This window comes from Gymnodraco acuticeps, unplaced genomic scaffold, assembly GCF_902827175.1.
Source record: "Gymnodraco acuticeps unplaced genomic scaffold, fGymAcu1.1, whole genome shotgun sequence".
NCBI lineage: Eukaryota > Metazoa > Chordata > Actinopteri > Perciformes > Bathydraconidae > Gymnodraco > Gymnodraco acuticeps.
Window position 1 is genome coordinate 1,176,721 of NW_022989982.1, and position 18,291 is coordinate 1,195,011.

Genomic DNA, 18,291 nt, shown 5'->3' on the forward strand with positions numbered 1-18,291 from the left:
TGCAATGCGGTGGTACACACTCCAAACGTCCAGCAGATGGCGACATTGAGCCACTTTGCAGTTACCTCTGCAATGCTACGTAGCTCTGTGGTCATATAAATGATGAATACAAACTCGTAATAACTTTTCTTTCATTTTTTTAATAAAAGATTTATCTTTCGTGTTATTTATACACATTTTAAGGCATCATGCACAAACAAAGTAAGCTAAAGTAAAGGCATTATGCTTACCCTCTACCAAAAATGATATGTCCTAACAGTTTAAGATTTTGCAGTTAAAAATAAGTTTGTACAAATATGGCATGTAAGCTGGCATGTCAGTGAATCTCGAGGCAGAACGTCAACTGCTTTCACTGTTTTTGTAAACATGGCTTGGAGCAAAATAGGGCTGAGGAAAAGACAAGAGAAAGGGAAAGCATGCTTCAACGTGGGGATACATTTCCCTGAAAAGCATGCAATGCATCTTAAATCATATTTACAATGCATTATTTTCCTGTCAACAGAATTTTTTTTATTAAATTGAATCAATTAAAGTTAAGACGATAAAAAGTATTCCGACAATTACAGACAGACTGACAGACAGACAGAAAGAATGTGTCCATAATGTTCCCCAACACCAACACAGATCCGATACGTCATCAAATAAAACACTACAAGATTTTTTTAATAAATGAAGAATTGTAGACATACCTCCAAATACTGGGAGTATTGCACCCATAAAAGAACTGAAGGCTGCTTTAAGTTTTTCCGTATTCATTTCATAAAGTTTTGTATGAAATTAACCTGTAACTAGGGCTTCAAATGTTGTTTAAAAAAATCTTGTAGTTTCCACCGTAGACAAAGATCTGGGAGTTGCCGGGTAGCTTTGGCACAGTTGTGTCCAGTTGTGCTCTTTTGTGGCGATCCGTGTGCGTTATACAATGTTGAAGACCATGGAAAGATACTGTTCATATGAAACCTGGATCCAGCCATCCTGGTCTGTATCGTATCGCCTGAACACGTCGGTCAACCTCTGCGGAAAGAAGGGGGGAAATAGTGAGTTAAATGATCGTTTGTATCTCAATTCCTCCCCAAAGTCTCCAATGCATGAAGTATCATATTACATGTTAAAATCAATATTTGACAACAGTATCATTATCACATTTCATTAATTTCCTACTATAGTTAACATAGATTCAATACTGGGTGACTAAATATGAAGTGTTTTAGGGTTTTACTCTTTACTTCTGGAGAGGCAGATTTTTTAACTCAAGGATATCCATTGAAATCTAGGTCTGAGTAGAGAGCCGAAAAAGTGAATGGTTGACACCTCTAGAGCTATTTTGAAACCTCAGGTGATACTTTATATCCTGGTGAAAGGGAAACTTCTGTATTAATGAAAGGTTATAGTTATGCTTGGCAGCTTCCATTACCACTCTGTGTGAAATCACTGAAACGGAACATAAAGGATCAAGAGGAACTTCAACGGGAGATTTATAATCTAAAAGGGAGGACTGTAATGCGTTTCTTAAGTATGCATAATTAAAACTCCCTTTTGAATCCTTTGAATTGCAGAGCAGCCTCATTGTGTTGCAGGTAGTACACCGACAGACAACCTATACTTATGCATATGTGTGGAGAAAATAAATTAATACATCATGTAATAAAGAGTGACATTTGTATTTAATGTGAATGTGTTACCTGTAGTACGATGCAGCACTGGATGAAGTCATCGAAGGCAACCTGTCCCTTCCTCTGGCGGTCGAACTTCTCTATCAGCGTGCAGTAGAACTGTTCTGATAGACGATAACCTGCACACAAGAAAACAAGACATTAACAATGAACTACATATAGATTGGAACTCATTTGAGTCTGCATTTTAAACACCCACACAGTCCCAAGCTCCAAACACCCGAGGCCCCTCTGTAATTGCCACCATTAATATGATACATTCTTATTACTGAGCAGTTACCCTCGCTGTAACTGAAATGTATATTCAGCAACGTATTGATTTTGGCTGACTTGTATTTACTGAAGATAAACAAAAGCCTGGAAAAAACAAAGACAAACACAAATCATGGGATATCAAAAATAAATGACACATTTCTGTTGAATAAGTTGTCTTAAACATGATTGTTTTTGCGCTCAATCACACATTTGGATTTGTCCCCAACAGTTTGTTCTGCATTGTAAATAGCAAGCTGGAGCTGCAGGTCTGTGTCGTAAAACTACATGAGCGAAATTCCACACTATTTCTTTAATAAACGTTTCCAACGGCATGCTGGTTCACTCAAACTTACACAGAGCTAATAAAAAGACAGAATCTGACCTTTTGACCCCAAGGAAAGACACTCCTAGAGACAGCTTCAGAGCCCTTCACCACATTCACCCCCAAGTAAATATCCCAGCATACTTTGTGTCTCACCAAATCCAGAGAGCGCCTGCTTGAGCTCGTTCTTATCGATGAAGCCCGAGTTGTCCCTGTCGTAGTTCCGGAAGATGTTCTGCCAGTCTGTGATGTACTTCCACACGCCGGCAAACTCGTTGAAGCTCACCCCGCCTTTATTTTCCCTGTCGAACATTGCTGTGGGAGAGAATAAGACATTATTCACTCTCTGTCTCTTATAACAATACACAGCAAAGTGCAGTTAGGGCAGATTGTGTGACCAGAAAGCAGAAATAGCACCACATATAGTTTTGAAGAGCTGTCACAGAGCTGAAAAGTGTAATCTGTGGGTCTCACACTTCACTTACTCCTGCCTCATAAAACTACTTTAGAACAGAGAAAACTGCTCCATTGGCTCCACCAGTACTTTACTCCTCACCCTCATGCGGTTCAATCCAATTACCTCCCAACAAAGGGAGTGTTATCACGGGGTATGCTCCTTGCTGGGGGACTATTAAACAATGGCTTTACTGAGTATGGAAGAGTAGGAAGGGGAGGCGATGGGATTAGAGGAATTTACTCTGCAAGTCACACAACAAAAAGGGAACAGTGCATATAAGACCTGGGGAGAGATCATGCTATTTTTAGGCAATAGCACAGGTCTCAGATATATACAAATATATAAAAAACATGTCTATGAAGTGTTTTGCTCCAAATACCAAACAGATCACCCATTCTAGCCATGCCTCATCTCCCTCTATTTCACTTCCTGTTTCAAAAGTGCTGATTTGGGGTATAAAGCTTTACAAAAATAAAAAAGAAATGATTAAAAAAAGGAGGGGGCTGAGCTCATACGGGAGATTCTACCGGCAGATTCTGCCGTGATGAAAAGCCATATCATGGATTATCAAGGATTATCTCTGAAACAGTTTGGAGCTCAAAGGCTTTCTCTCTTGCCGGTTATACCACAAGGTGAGTTCCTTTTTACTTCCTGCTTCTTCACACACATGCTCTCCAGTACAGGTTAGCTCTGAGTGTTAGCGATGCTAATGTAAACACCGACCATATTACGTCCAAAACAGTCGGGCATTGTTTCTGATAGCAACGTTTCTGATTGGGCCGTGGATCCACATTTCAGATATTACGTCATATCGGACGCAAATCTGGATCAGCTCCGTTGTAGCCCCGTTTTTAGAGATTTGGGTACGGAGGAAAAGAGAGAGGGTTTTATTTTCTCACGCTGCGTGAGTTCCCCGACACACCGGGGACACATCTTTATGTATAAAAGACATAAAAAAGTGCATTTTGCATGATAGGTCCCCTTTAAGATATTTTAAAAGCAATAGCAGAAAATGAGCCAGGATTTTATTACATAGCCTATTGAGATGTGTTGAGGCACAGTCAGCACATGACAACTGTTTTAGGACTGCACACAGATCGATATTTGGAGTGAGAGGGAATTGGCTGCTCCATTTCGAGACAAACTTTCCCTGTTCTTGCTGATGCTCTTTCCTCCTGTTATTAATGTCTGCAGGTTTCCACTACAGCAGCAGTGACTGGAGCCAGAGATAAGTGTGTGTATGCCTCCAGATTACTCAAACAGTAATGAATGTATCCAGTTGTCATGGAGAGGAGGCAAATAAATAACAAAGAACAACGAGGGGTTGTGTAGAATTTGGCCGTGTCACGGTCAGCGGCTACTTACAGATGATGGAGCGCACCGTCACTGGGTTGAATGGAGTCCATGTGCCTGTGAGACAAACAAAATACAAGGTTAGAAACAACAACACAGTAAGACAGACTAGTGGGTTCATTAGTATCCAATGTAAGAACAGATATAAAATGACTTCTTGAGATTAAAGACAGAAGAAGGTGATACAACAGATAATCCAGCCTCACAGGTGAGAATTATGATGGAAAAAAAGGTCATATAAAACGTTTTCAGAAGAGATTTGTAAGATTGCACAAAGACTGACAAGCACAGAAACTGAGAGCAGCTGGTGTTGCCAATATTATCTGACATATGACACCTCTCGGCTAAACTATAGCATAAAAGCAGAGTTTTGATCAGGAACGATCCATCTTTTGGTCTTCAGTTTAGTAAAGACAATAAAGTCTCTTCAGACAAAGTTAGATAAGTGAAAAGGACATTTAGTAGTAATATTACAAATATATAATAACTTGATATCCAATGGAAGCCAGTGCAAGACTGCAGACATCATGATCCATCTTTAAAGGGGCCCCAATATGATCGTTTTCTGTTTCATATTTGTATTTTGTGCCCGACATGTTTCCATGCTTTTATGTTCAAAAAGCTATTTTCTCCCTCTGTCTGAAACCAGAGCCCAGTCTGCTCTGATTGGTTAGCTGGTTGGCTCTGGTGTGATTGGTCAACGGCTTAGAGATGTCCCGCCCCTTACGTGCGATGTGTTGAAGTGCTAGCCAATAGAAGTGCGAGTCCTACATATAGATGTCACTATCTTGTGGAAGTAAACAACGGAGTCCAATTGAGGCATTGGTCTTGTATTGGTTGACACCGTCAGTGAAGAAACAATCATACTGATGGTGCACAGTGGGTCGTGTTCAGTTCCCACAGGAGACACACACACTGATAATGCAGCCCAGATGTCAAAAACACATAGGAGAGAGTGAGATATGAATCTAATCTCACCAGGAAGTTTAAATCCAGTGACATCCTAAGATCTTATCACAACAGAAATAAAACGCAAGTGGAAGTTATTAAAACAAATGACTCAAAAGCAGTCTGCCACATTGTATGTCTTTTTTTACGCATGGGGAAAACTCTTTAATCTTGTGAATGTGAATATAGTGTCATTTATATGACCAGGAAAAGACTGACTGGGCTTTAGCTCTGCAGGGTTTTATACTTTATAGCTTTCTCTTCACACTCTCAAGACGCTGAGATTTATCTAGCCGTCGGGATCCTTGCTGACTCACCATCTCACTTTATTACAGAGGCCCGACAGTTCAGGAGCAGAAATAAAGACGAGTGAGGAAGATGGGAAGACACAAGAGGAGAGAACAATACAGAGAAGACGGAGGAGAGATGGCAACGGCAACAAAAGAGAAGACACCAGGAGACGGGAAGGAGCACAAAAGCTTTGCCGTTTAGTTTCTGTTGCAGTAACCTGAACACTTCAGTCTACTTCTGCTGACCTAAGATTCATCACTAAAACTCTATCTGCAAACCCCCCCAAACAACGGCAGACTTTTAGATTCTTATTCACACTGTGTGGCTTTTATGGCCATGTTTTGGCCAGAATCTGGGCATAGGATACGTATCAAATTGTTAGGAATCAATATATTGCCATACTTTGCGATATGATTGGCTTTTTTAAATCCCCTCAAAAAGTCTGTAAAAGTGCCCAAATAAATTATAAAAAGAGGCAGGAATGGCTTTAAGACGCCTCAGGATTTTACGATGCTAAATATATACTCCAGATTTTGTATTTGAATGTTCAAAGAAGGCACTCAACATTTCCTTCCTCTTCCTGGGTTTTGTTTTATTGATGAGCGAGGCTGTCTGGGACCGGGCCCCAAGGCTCACACTGACGCTGGGGCTTGGGCCAAAATCTATATTCCTATCCTCTCTATTGGAGTGGGGATCTAAAGCAACACAAATGAAGTATTAGAAGTGCAGTCTGATGAAAACCTCACGTCTCCCACAAGTTTTTTTTATTTTTACCATTTTCTGACCAAATGAAAACAAAAAAAGTTTTTTAGAAACTATACAGTAACTATGGAATGACTTTCATGAATTTTAAACGTCTTCTCATTTGGGATGCATTATTAGTTAGGTCTATAAACACAGATTTAATGACATAAACTTTGCCAGACACTAGTGCTGCATTCAGGTGTTTTTTATTAATTTGTCTGGTACTTGGTTAATGACCGAATAACTGCAAAACCAATGATATGCCCACCGGACCTAGTTTTGCTCTCTTTTGTTTAATGCTAATTAGCCAGTGTTAGCACACAGAGTGTAACACAAGGTAACTATGTTACATGTGTAACTAATGTCCTGCAGGTCACCCTTGAAAAAGAGATATTTTGATCTCAAGGGGCTTTCACCTGGTTAAATAAAGGCTACAAACAAACATGAGCATGTTTTTCTACTGCAAATGCTTGTTACTTATTAGCATATGTATTTTAATAAAGACAGTTATAAGATAACATCTGCAACAATACCCACAGATTAAACAGAAAAAGAGACATCACAAATCTGCTTGTCATGTCTGAATACATTGCTCTAGCATTAGCACCATCAGCAAAATGACCAAAGGCAGAGAACAAGCTGTGACCTTCTCAGCCTCACTGAAACACACACACACACACACCAAGCTGTGAGGTCACCAATGTATGCCAGACAGAATGCGACTGCCCAGTGTGAGGTGGTCGTACTGGTTGAGATGTGTGTGTGCGTCTGCATTTGCAAACTGGCACAATACACCCTCTGTCCCGTCCACACACTGCGCTCTCTCACTGGGGGTGAGGTTGAGAGAGAGAAGTGAGAGGGAGGAGGGGAGAGAGGGAATATAGGAGGTGAGGAGAGAGGGAGGCTGCTGGAAAAACAGGGTGGACAGACCGCAGCGTATACTAACACATATAACGGCTGTGCTGGAGCTCAGTGACACACTTGTACACACACGCTTGACTTTAAACACAAACACATTCTCAGCTACACATCTTAAGTCGATTCTCAGACTTTTCCCAAGGTAACGGTTTGACTTTCAGATGTAAAAGAAAAATAATGAATTATACTTTACAATAATGAACTTTAAGGTAGGATGAATCAAGGGACGTGCATCATCTGTACCAAATCATCATCACCTTGTCTTTCTGCTGCTGACATTTATATTTGGACAAAGTGGGAGGAAAAATGATGTCCAGAACTTTGGAATCACCAGTTCACTCATGCGTCATACCTCTTAGGAATAGTAACTAACCAATTGGATCAGTCAGCTATAGTCATTCTCAGTTTGTGTTTGATGCACAGTAGTGTTGCACGGTGTACCGATACTTGAAAGGTACCGCGATACCCTGCCGTTAAAAACGGTACGATTCCTCTGTTTCATTAGTATGGGTACTTTAAGAATGACGGGGAAAAGTACGCCGGTGAGAAAGCGCTGTTTTAATAAGAGCTGTGTGTGTTCAGCCACTCCCTGCACTGCAGCCATGCCTGCAGTCCCGCCCCTCTCAAGCACGCTCCAAGTGCCTCCCCTCTCTCGTGCACGCGCTAGCTGCCAGAGCAAGTGAGAAAACGAGAAGCATGGCTGCAAGTGGGAGTGCACCTGCCGCGGCGCCTCGGCTTGTTGACAAAAAAGACGCCAGAAGCGAAATTTGGAAGTATTTGAGCGATATCTCTGACAGTGAGGGCAAGTCTACGGACACCACCAGGCCTGTCTGTCAGACATGTTTTAGATCCCTGCAAACCAAGGGAGCCAACACATCAGACTTGGCTAAGCACCTCGCCGACCGGCATCCAGAGCTGTTTAAAGAATTTAAAGACAGACAGGTTAGCGAATGTGATAGATAACGTAATTACATCATGCTCAAGCCATGCCCTCAAATCTAAGTCAAACAAGTGTAATTTATTGTGACAAACGAACGTTTTCATAGTTTGACGAGGCAATTAATGGCAATGATAACTGTCTAATATGGCAACATCTGCAATATACATTTTGTCAATAATTATTTATATTACTGTACTATTACATGTTAATAAAATATAAAAAAATATATATTTTATAAAACAAAAAAGTTGTTTGAGATGATGCTTAATTTTATTTAATATGAATTATTGTCATTTATTTTGTTTATTGTTCTCATTGTTTAAAAGTGTGTGTTATGGTTCTGGTGTGAAATAAAGCACAATAATTACATTTAAGACTGTTTCCCTTTTTTTAAGAAAAGTATCGAAAAAGAATCGGAATCGCAATTCTTGACTTGGTATCGAAACCAAAATGTTGGTATCGTGACAACACTAATTATTGCACAGCATGTCATGTGTGAGACAAACCAACAGGATGGGATCGTGAATCTAGTCACTAATAAACGCCTCAGACTGTAAGGAAACAAAAACAGTGTAAACCAGTTAGTGAATGGATGAATCCTCTCATCCTCTATTAACTATAACAGACATAAACAAGTTGCTTGCTGTTAAATACCAACCAACTATGTGCAATATGTGCCATTTGTGCAATATGCCGTCAATAACTGTGCAATATATACCTGGCTGCTAAATCCTGAGAACTGTTACAGGATGTGTATTTTCTAAATTGTGTAACTTTTTATTTTATTCAATTTTGTATTATATATATTCACTTTAATACTTTTTTATGCATGTAACATATGTAACATCATTAAGCTGTCTTCGGCTCTTTTTCTAATAAAGGTATTCTGATTCTGAGGTCTGAGAATTGAGAACGGGAATATTGAAATAAGCTATAAGGGCTGTAAGATTTGAAGAAAAAAAAACATATATACTGTTATTGCAATGACGATTCGATACATTAGAGAGAATGTCAATTTATAAAACATTATTCACATATTAAAAGGATGAGGGTGAGTTTAGGACGATCTGTACAAAACAAGGATTTTTAGTCTGTAAAACATCCTAAACCAAGCTGGGACTTCTGTGCAGCTTCACAATACCTCATTCAGATATTTTTACACATTTTGCCAACACCAAATATTGCTCTTATTTGAATATTGCAATTTGTATCATAGTCCATTAATTATGCAGCCCTACCGGCTATCTAAAACAAATGCCCACTGCCATTTACCTCAACTGCAGTGTAACCAAGCTCTACAAAATGCTACAAATGTAGATGTGTAAAGGGAAGAGTAGTTGAATGAGTCTTGCTATTCAGCCAACTCTGCATTCTGCCCTGCAAGCCTGTGCTCTCTCAATCGTATAAACAATTTGAGTGGCTATTACCGCTCCTACACACTGAATACATAACTCAAGGAGGAGTATAAATCTGTGTGCGCAGGAGAGTGGGAGAGCATGACGGAAAGTCGGTATGATGTCTACTCACTGCTGAGCGGAGGGAACTCTATATTTATATCAAATGGCACGGATACAAGACGGCCATATTAGTGTCTCAACAGGGGTTATATTGTCACACCCAAACGGACTGATGGAGGGATGGAGTGAGGGAGGAGAGAAATAACAGAGCTTATGCTAACTAAGGTAGCATAAGCAAGGAAAAGGGAGAGAAAGTAGGAAAAAGGGAGGACAGACAGACAGGGGACACAGCAGGAAATAAGTACGTGAGACTGAGAGGAGAGGACGAATGCTACATCTACGTCTCACGTAGAGTAGTCATGTCATTTTGTTGGTTTGTGATTAACACAAGTCACATTTGTATCCACCACGGGCAATGCCATGCTTATACTCTAATCTGTTATTACTAGAAATGGTGGACTCATGTTGACAGAGAACAGAGAGCCTCAAAAGCATCAAAACACTTAAAAACAGACTAGTCAAAATCGATTGAAAATAACCCGCGGGGGAGCTGACAGATTTCACAAGTGTAAAAAGTCAAGTACGGAAGAGATGAGATAAGAATAAGAGAGATAGTGTGGTGCAGAAAGCGGAGAGGATGGAGGAGTGTAAACTGCAACATCCCCAACAAGCCTGCCTCCCTCACACTGTGCTCTCCTGAGGGAGGAGGGGGAGGAGAATAGAAGAGATAAATGATATAGACAGAGGTCAACAGCAGGATGGGAAACAAAGCTTGTTTCAGAGAGCGGGGCAGAAATGAGTCCTAAAACCTGGAAACAAGTTAGTATTTTAACACTTCCGGTTCACTCAAGTTATTTTTTACGCGTTTGTCGTTAGATGCCTAAAATAAAATCTGCAGTTAGCACAAGCTTTCAAGATTTTCAGGTTTTGATCTGCAGCATAAATGCATCAGTTAATACCCCACTCATGAGTATCCAAAGTGTCTATGTGTCGTAAAAGATCCGTTGCTAACAAGTGACTAAATGAGACAACTAGCACGCAAAAACATTAGCCGCGTTAGCTTAGCGGTGGGGACGCATGTTTATAGCCTAGCGTTTTTACATCTGGTGATTGCATTTACGCCTCAAAAATCATAAAGTGGTGTTAATATGTGGAGATTATCCTGCTGGACAAAATGTGTAAGTATCATACACATGTTTTTGCCACAGAGCTCTTTTTATCCCCAAATTCTTTTTTTTGAGGGAGCCCTTGTGATGCTAGCTTCAGGGTCCACCTAAAAAAATACGTCACCACTGCACCACTCTACTGTGTGATGTAAATGAAAGCAGTATACTATTTGCAGGGTCTGTGGAGCCCTGACAGACGTGCGGACAGTGACAGGGTTGGTGGCTTCAGCGGGGACAGGATGCAGTGATGTGTGTGTTCAGCTTCAGTGGCTCAGTTTCATGTCACAGTGAGAATAATGAACCGGCGCAATCTGGACCGGGAAACCTGCCGTTCTCTCCCACGTACACAGCGAGGCGCACAACACTGGGAAACAAACGACGCAAAGCCTGTTCAGTACTGACCCTTGGCTGTAAATGCAGACAAAATGTTCAACACTCGAGATAATCAAACTTGCTCATGCATGCATACACAAACACACACTAATCAGTATGCTGAACCAGAGCCACTGTGCAGCCTGATAACAGCTTCTCTCACTGCTGCTGGCTTCAACACTTCGCTTTTTTTTTTACTCTGTAGTGCCCAGAAAAAAGGACCTTCTGAGGAGAGTCATCTGCTCAGAAGTCTTTGAAAAGCCATCAGCTCAAAAGGAATTATATAACAAGAGGAAAAACTACACCTGTGCTTTAATTTCTACAAAGCTCAGAAATGTACCATTACCATATGTCAACCCATCTGTTTCGATGCGAGGAAGGTCAAGACGGAGGCGATGCTGCTGATGCAGTGTTGTGTGTGGGCAGGATGAAAACAGACATGTGATCAGTCTGTTACTTTCCTCACTCTGTGAAAGTGTAACACCGGCAGGATTTGAGTAGAGAAGATGACCGGGTATCATTAATTCAACACTTCTCCCCAAACAGCCTTGCTGAATCACAAGTATCCCTCTTTCTGCTGTTCAGAGGGCCCTGGTGGGAACTGAACCCTTAATCCTGTTTGAATCCTCCTCCTCCTCCTGAGCTACACACACAGGAACAGAGATCGAACTTCCATCACAGGCGGCTGTAATTCTCATGTTCTCCCTACTCCCTCTTCATGCTGATTATTTCCTCGGATCAACTCCCAGTCCGCAGCACAGAAAACACTTCTCGCTGAGTCACAAGATTTTTTTAATTTTTAATTGACAGATCACTATCTCGACTCGTACCAATCAAGCTTTCGGTTCTCACACAGTACATACACAGTTTAAAATGCAGGATTTTGGGAAGATCACCACGCAAATGAAAGCTTGGTGTTTCCACTACCATTATGCAAAAATGCAGCTGCACGTCTCCTGACACATACCAAATCATGGCATCACATCACCCCAGTCCTCAAAGACCTGCACTGGCTTCCTGTCTCCCATCGCATCAACTACAAAGTTCTGGTCCTCACCTACAAAGCACTCCACCATCTGGCCCCCCCTTATCTCACAAACCTTCTCACTCCTTATCAACCCCCACGGTCCCTCAGATCCACCGCAGCCGGACTCCTATCCATTCCCACATCCACACTCTGCAGCTTTGGGGACAGAGCCTTCTCAGTGGCAGCTCCTAGGCTCTGGACTTCCCTCCCCCAAGATCTCAGTGACTCTGAGTCCCTCACAGTCTTTCAGTCCCGCCTCAAAACACATCTTTTCAACTCTGTCTACCCATAAGCCCCCTCCCCCTCTCAATCAACTTCCTCTTGACTGCCTTTTTATTTATTTTACTATACTTACTTGTTTGCCTGTCCTTGTTTGTCTACCCTCCCTCATACTGTAAAGCGTCTTTGAGTTGTGAAAAGCGCTATATAAATAAAATGCATTATTATTATTATGCGATCATTTGAAACGAAATGAGTGGATATTGACGCCCATTAATCAGTCGGATAACTATTATTCAAGAGGGCGCAACAAGATGCACCTCAAATGGAAAAACAATGTGGAAAACGTAATGGAAATATGCCATATGGGTGTGTTTCATGTAAGAATGTGAGTAAGGTTACATCAGATCTGTGTAAAGCGATAAGGAGAATGCCTTTTTCTACATTTTAAAAAGATAATCAGCCACTGTAATGTAGATTTGGGATTTGTGTTGATGGCGGTAATCGGAAAAATCCTCAGTGCTTGCCATATTGACTTATTGGTACTTTCTTCCACAAGCAGTGTCATTTATCCTGACAGTGACATCACAGCGTTGAGTCGGCTGTCTTCTCAGGGACACTGAGCTACAGTGATGTATTCTCTTAGAAGCTGATCAACTTTCCACCTGCGTCTCTGCTATCCTGAGACAAAAATAAAACTCCCATTCATTTTAACAGAGTTCACCAGACAAACCTGGGATACAAATAAAATCACAATCCATTTCTCTCCTTAGGCGTGGCAGCTGCTTAAATCAAAGAGTGACAGAGAGCAATGGTGTGTAGCGAGGAGACGAGAGGGATGGAGGAATAAAGAAGAAAGTGGAAAGAGAGTGGGAGACGGAGCAGAAATGATCAGAAATAAGGAGAAGGAAACAAAAAAAGGGAGTGGCACCACTGATGCATACCATTCGATAAGGCCTGCTGAAGCTCTGAGTCTGATATCGTTCCACTCCGGTCCTTGTCCACCCTGGGGAAGAAATCAAAGATTAGATACCGGTGTATTAACTACTTCACACACCCACACACAATAGCAGCGAGCATAAACACTCGCCGGTGGAAACGTTATCCTCCTGAGTGTGTGCTTGCCTGTCAACAGCCCACTGAGAATGAATGGAGCTCACTGATCGGGACACACAAGGCAGCTTGTACACTCGTGGCTCCCCTGGGACCTGTGTGTGTGTGTTCATCATGAGATAGCAAAAAGTGAAACTGAATGTTGGCAACTGAGGGGAATGATAAAGTGCTACCAGCAGACAGAATGCAATTATCTCAGACAATCTTACATATTTTTTAAAGAAGGTTCAGATGGGCAAGCTGAACATTATATAAAAAGAGCGTACGAGTTAACATAGTCTTAAACACTTAGCCGACAATGTCCCCAGTTCGATTCTGGGCATGGGTCTTTGTTGACATTTAAACCCTTTCATTTGGGCTTTGGGAAATTATAATTTATTATACGAATCATTTCAGTGTGACATTTTATAGACCAACCAGTAATGAAAACCAATAAGTGGCAGTTTATTTAATAGGGCTACAATATACCTAAAGATTATCTTCATTGTTGAGTATTCCTTAATGTATGTTTCTTTTCAAATAATGTATAAAAAGATTCATTAGAAAAGGGGAAGTCAGACTTAAAATCAAAGTCATTCAGTTTAAAGTTACCGATAACACTCAAATACATTATAGAGGCTAGAACCAGAACATTACATGTCACTTGTTAGACGCTTTTATCCAAAGCGACTTACATACTCAATACTGTGGACAATCCCCACAGGAGCAATTTGGGGTGAAGTGTCTCAGGGACACAACGACATGCTGACTGCAGTGGGGTTTGAACCTGTGCTCCCTTGATCCGAACACCAACGCTCTAGCCACTGCGCCACACGCCTCCTCAGAACATGTTTGGCATTTCTGCAAGATAAATGAATTCAATGACTCGTTTATTATCACAGAGATCATTTTCAATTCTGTGTCAGTATTTCAAGGAAGAACTGAAAAGGGGCTTAAGTGTACAACTAAATATATTCCAGGGAGGGGCTGAAGAAAATCCAACAGATGACGGCAAAGCCACACTTAAGTGTCTAAAGGAAGGTCAGAGGAACATATGAGTAGGCTGTGAAGGTATGGAAAAATCTGAGAGGCTTCTATTTGTAGTCTCCATTGTCTGAAAAGGATCATTAAACACCTCTTATCCATGAGTTGAATGAAAGCAAATAAACATGTAGATTAGTGAGATGATGCAATGTCGTGTATACATTTCAATAACCTCCAGGAGTTTAGTTTATCTGCTTGCGTTTGATCAGTCAGAATAGAGCTTTAAAAAGTGTTCTGAACATCCAGGAATGAGCCAGCATGAGGGAAACCCTTCAGTTAAAACATGTATGACGAAGATATAAGAAAACTGTAAGAGCATCTAGTTTCAAAAATGAACAACAGCTACATTACTTTTGAAATATGTGTGTCTTTAAGTGTTAAACTATGTCTTTTAGTACACGAAAGTTAGCTATTAAGATACACTTACAAAACTCATAGAACAGAGTAACAACTGTGACTGTGTCATAAATAACAAGGTTAAGGTTCTTTATTTAGTCAGACGAACATAGCTAGAGTGTAGTTATGCTGATGGAAATCTTGTGTCGCAGCAGGCTGTAACAAGCCTTGAAGTTATGAAACGTAGCTCAGTCAAACTTCCAGTGACTCAGTTGGTCCTCAGCAAGCTGCCTGGCCCAGCCTGGCCCAACCTGACACACACACACACACACACACACACACACACCAAATACCAGCAGAGAAGAAGAAGGCAGAGGGGGATGGGGAACCCCGGCCTACAAAATAAGACCTCAGACCCGGCCCAGTGCTGACTTTGTGGGCTGGGTTTCCGCTGCCAGCTGTGATTCTTTACATGCGGTTATATATCTCCATGTCTCTACAGTGATCAGCTATAAGCCTATGTGTACTCCTCGCTTTACTTTCCATACTTAAATAAAGAAAAACAAACACAAGTGACCTGACTGCTCTCATCAGGGAGAAAAACAGCTCCAAACATGCCTCCATAAATGAGAGCTTTGTCACGCTGAAGGTGAGGAGTGGTTGGGTTGGTGAAGGCAGTGGGGGTACCCTGCCTTCACCAAACACTGATTGATTAACTCAAAGAAGTATGTGTACTATGTAGAATAAACTCTCCCCTTCTCTCCCTCCCATCTCATCCAGCCTGAGGTGAAGTAACCTCGCCAGACTTAACGTAAGAGACCCTAAAAAGTGAAACATCATTAAATCTCCCTCGTGCCGGGAAGCACAGACATCTGGTGTGTCCATCTTCACGCTGTCAGACACAGAACTTGTAGGTGAAACAGCAGGAGGACATCAAACACCATGGCTCAGATTTTGCCATGTTTCACTGTTTCCCATTGGGCAACCACGTTGGAATAAGGCTCGCGAACAAAGCTTGCCCTACTTTCCACATTTTAAACGATGTCCTTCTGGCTCACACAGCGGAGAAAATTAAAGCCGCATTTGCAAACCCTTCCAGGGAAATCCTGCTGAACACCAGTCAGTTTCCATTCCTACTTTTTGTAATAACGTTTTTGATCCATGGTTGAAGTTGTGGATTAAATAATGAGTCTGTTTTCAGGTGAGACAGTGATCACATCAACTTTACTGTACTTTCAATTCATTCTAGACAAGCCACATGTTCTTCCTACATGTTGTAATCTGTTACTAACAAGTTTAATATGCTGTCATTTAAAAAATGATCAGTATTCATCAAGCAGTATTAGACAATGTGTTTTACCTGCATAGCAACCATAGACTGTATATATAAAGACAGCAAACAAATCTGTGTTGTGATCTAAATCCAACTGAAGTTGTTTTTGACTCTTGAAGCGTTGGGTATAGACATACCAACGTCACTCATTCAAAAGCAAGTACAAAATGACTACCTCATGATTCATAAAGTGGCAAGTCATGGACTTTAATACATTTAAAAATAGACAACATTTAGATGACAAATACAGCACGACTAGTCTACATTGAAACCCACAGAGATTGAATGACTCATGTTTGTCCCACTGTCATTATGATTAGAAAGAATAAGGGAGTTCAAAAGTAAGGCTTCAACTAAATGGATACCAGAAGACGGTGCAACAGTTGGACGGTGAGTCATACATTGCTGAATGTGTGTGTTTCTGTGTGTGTGTGACACAGATGAGAGTCCTCCCACTTCAACTATGCTCTATTGACTCTGTTCACATGACTGAGGGAACTCCAGCACCGCTCTGATGGATATTTTCCAGGAGGCAGCAGATCAGGCTGCACAATGCCTGTCATGTGAGAGGTGACTTGTGTTTGTTCACATTATCTTATACATATATGGCGTAAAGCGATGTCATGTTAGGTCCTGTTTGCGTGCCTGTGAATTCAAGAGTAGGAATGTAAGAGAGATGTTAAAAGATATGAGACAAAATGTGTATGCAACCTGATTTCTCAGAGGTTTTGAGCCATACATTAATAATTTGTTAAGGCTGCTACAAACCTTGCAATGCATGCAATCTCAATGTTGTGAGAAGCAAAGCAGCAGAAAACTGCAGTATTACATAACTCTATAGCTTACTATTACCAGGGGTCATAGCATATCAAGTAATTCCCTCTCTGCCTACTACTGCGACCTTCTCAGCTGCTGACACACTTTTGACACAGGCTGTAGTGAAATTGATGCATTTCAGTGCCACTGATACTGTTACATCAGCTCAAGAAAAAACAATATATAGTATGGTTATGTATTGTGTGAGAGAGCTTTCCACTCTCTTTATGGCAGCCTCCCATACAAAGTGGCGTCATAAAGACACACAACTGTCAGAATATTTGAGGAAACCCCATCTTGAGAGGATTTGATTTGACTGCTGCAGATATGGTGCAGACACATGCAGTTCAAAGACCCATTCATGAAATATTCTCTCACATCTGTATGTATAAATGGATATACTCAAATTTAATTTAGCTGGAAGAACCCAGAAGAAAGGATTTCAAGGACTCCTGGAGGTCTTTGGACCCCAGTTTGCCAACTCGCCTTGCTGTAGGAGACTCACTGATTGCCTGGCACTTCCTTAAAAGTCGATTATAAAGCTCTGTGACACTGACACACAAGCGGGGTGATAGCTATATGAGCTATGTGTTGTAGCTACACTGTGCATGTTATGACCAGGAACTGAAGGGTAGCTTTAGACCTCACAAAACACTAATTTGAATGCGGTGCAAAAATAGTTATAAGGACATTGGAGTAAAAAACAACGAGCTTTGAATTAAAGATGTCCCTCTAGCGCTCCTGTCTTCCTCTCCGCGCCACACGACAGCGGTTCTCACTGCGGGGCTGAGTGAGAGGCGGTCGGACAAACCCGCTTTCCCCCACTCACCTCTGGAAGATATTCCACAGAAAAGTCTGGTCCGGAGGCGCGTTGACTTGCGGCGCAGCTCGGTACGGACTGTTGTACGCCATTTCAAAGGGATTGCTCTGCTAAAATTGAGCAACTAACGCCAACAGTGTGTTTCCTTCTGCTGTAGTTTCTTCTGTGAGCCGCTTCAATCAGGCTCCACCACCCGACGTTCACTGCCAGAGGAGTGGCCAATCACTCACCACTACCCATAAGGAGGGTGACGTCACGCTTTCCTCTGCATTTAACTGGGTAAAAATAGAAACTGTAATAGTTACAAAAACTAAAATTACACATAACTTATATTTCTACTTGCCCAAATCAATTCAATAAATGTATTTTAAAATACTTGGCACATGCATGGAACATCAGCCAAGTTAAATGCCAATGCTATGTGTCAATGTCACTGTGTGAATGAGACATTTACAGACATATGAGAAAATTGTGTTGTAAAAATTAATAAAAAACTGAATAAAATAATATCCTAGTAATAAAGATTAAAGCAAAAATAAAATACATCCAAACACGATAAGGAATATATTAATAAAAACAAGATATTTAAATTAAAAAAAAACTGTGCACGCATCAGTTTACAAGGAAAAGCTAATTTCTGGAATATGAGACAGCAGCATTGAACCAGGTGACTCTTTTCATACCGATCAGAGAGAAAACAGACACCTAACA

The 18,291-nt window shown here is 41.1% G+C and overlaps 1 protein-coding gene across 2 annotated transcripts; it reads right to left on the reverse strand.

The window, feature by feature from the left end:
- Nucleotides 1–120: 120 nt before the first annotated feature.
- Nucleotides 121–17,797, reverse strand: pdcd6 (programmed cell death 6). Of its 2 annotated transcripts, none has more exons than XM_034211929.1 (6): nucleotides 17,590–17,797; nucleotides 13,084–13,145; nucleotides 4,070–4,114; nucleotides 2,404–2,562; nucleotides 1,680–1,789; nucleotides 121–1,011 (listed from the first exon to the last, which is right to left on the reverse strand). In XM_034211929.1, exons 1-6 carry the CDS (start codon nucleotides 17,670–17,672, stop codon nucleotides 913–915), a joined length of 558 nt encoding a protein of 185 aa, XP_034067820.1. In that variant the 5' UTR covers nucleotides 17,673–17,797; the 3' UTR covers nucleotides 121–912. The 2 variants fall into 2 exon arrangements, with proteins under 2 accessions (XP_034067820.1, XP_034067819.1); XM_034211928.1 differs by having other exon boundaries at nucleotides 2,392–2,562.
- Between the last annotated feature and the right edge of the window lie 494 nt (nucleotides 17,798–18,291).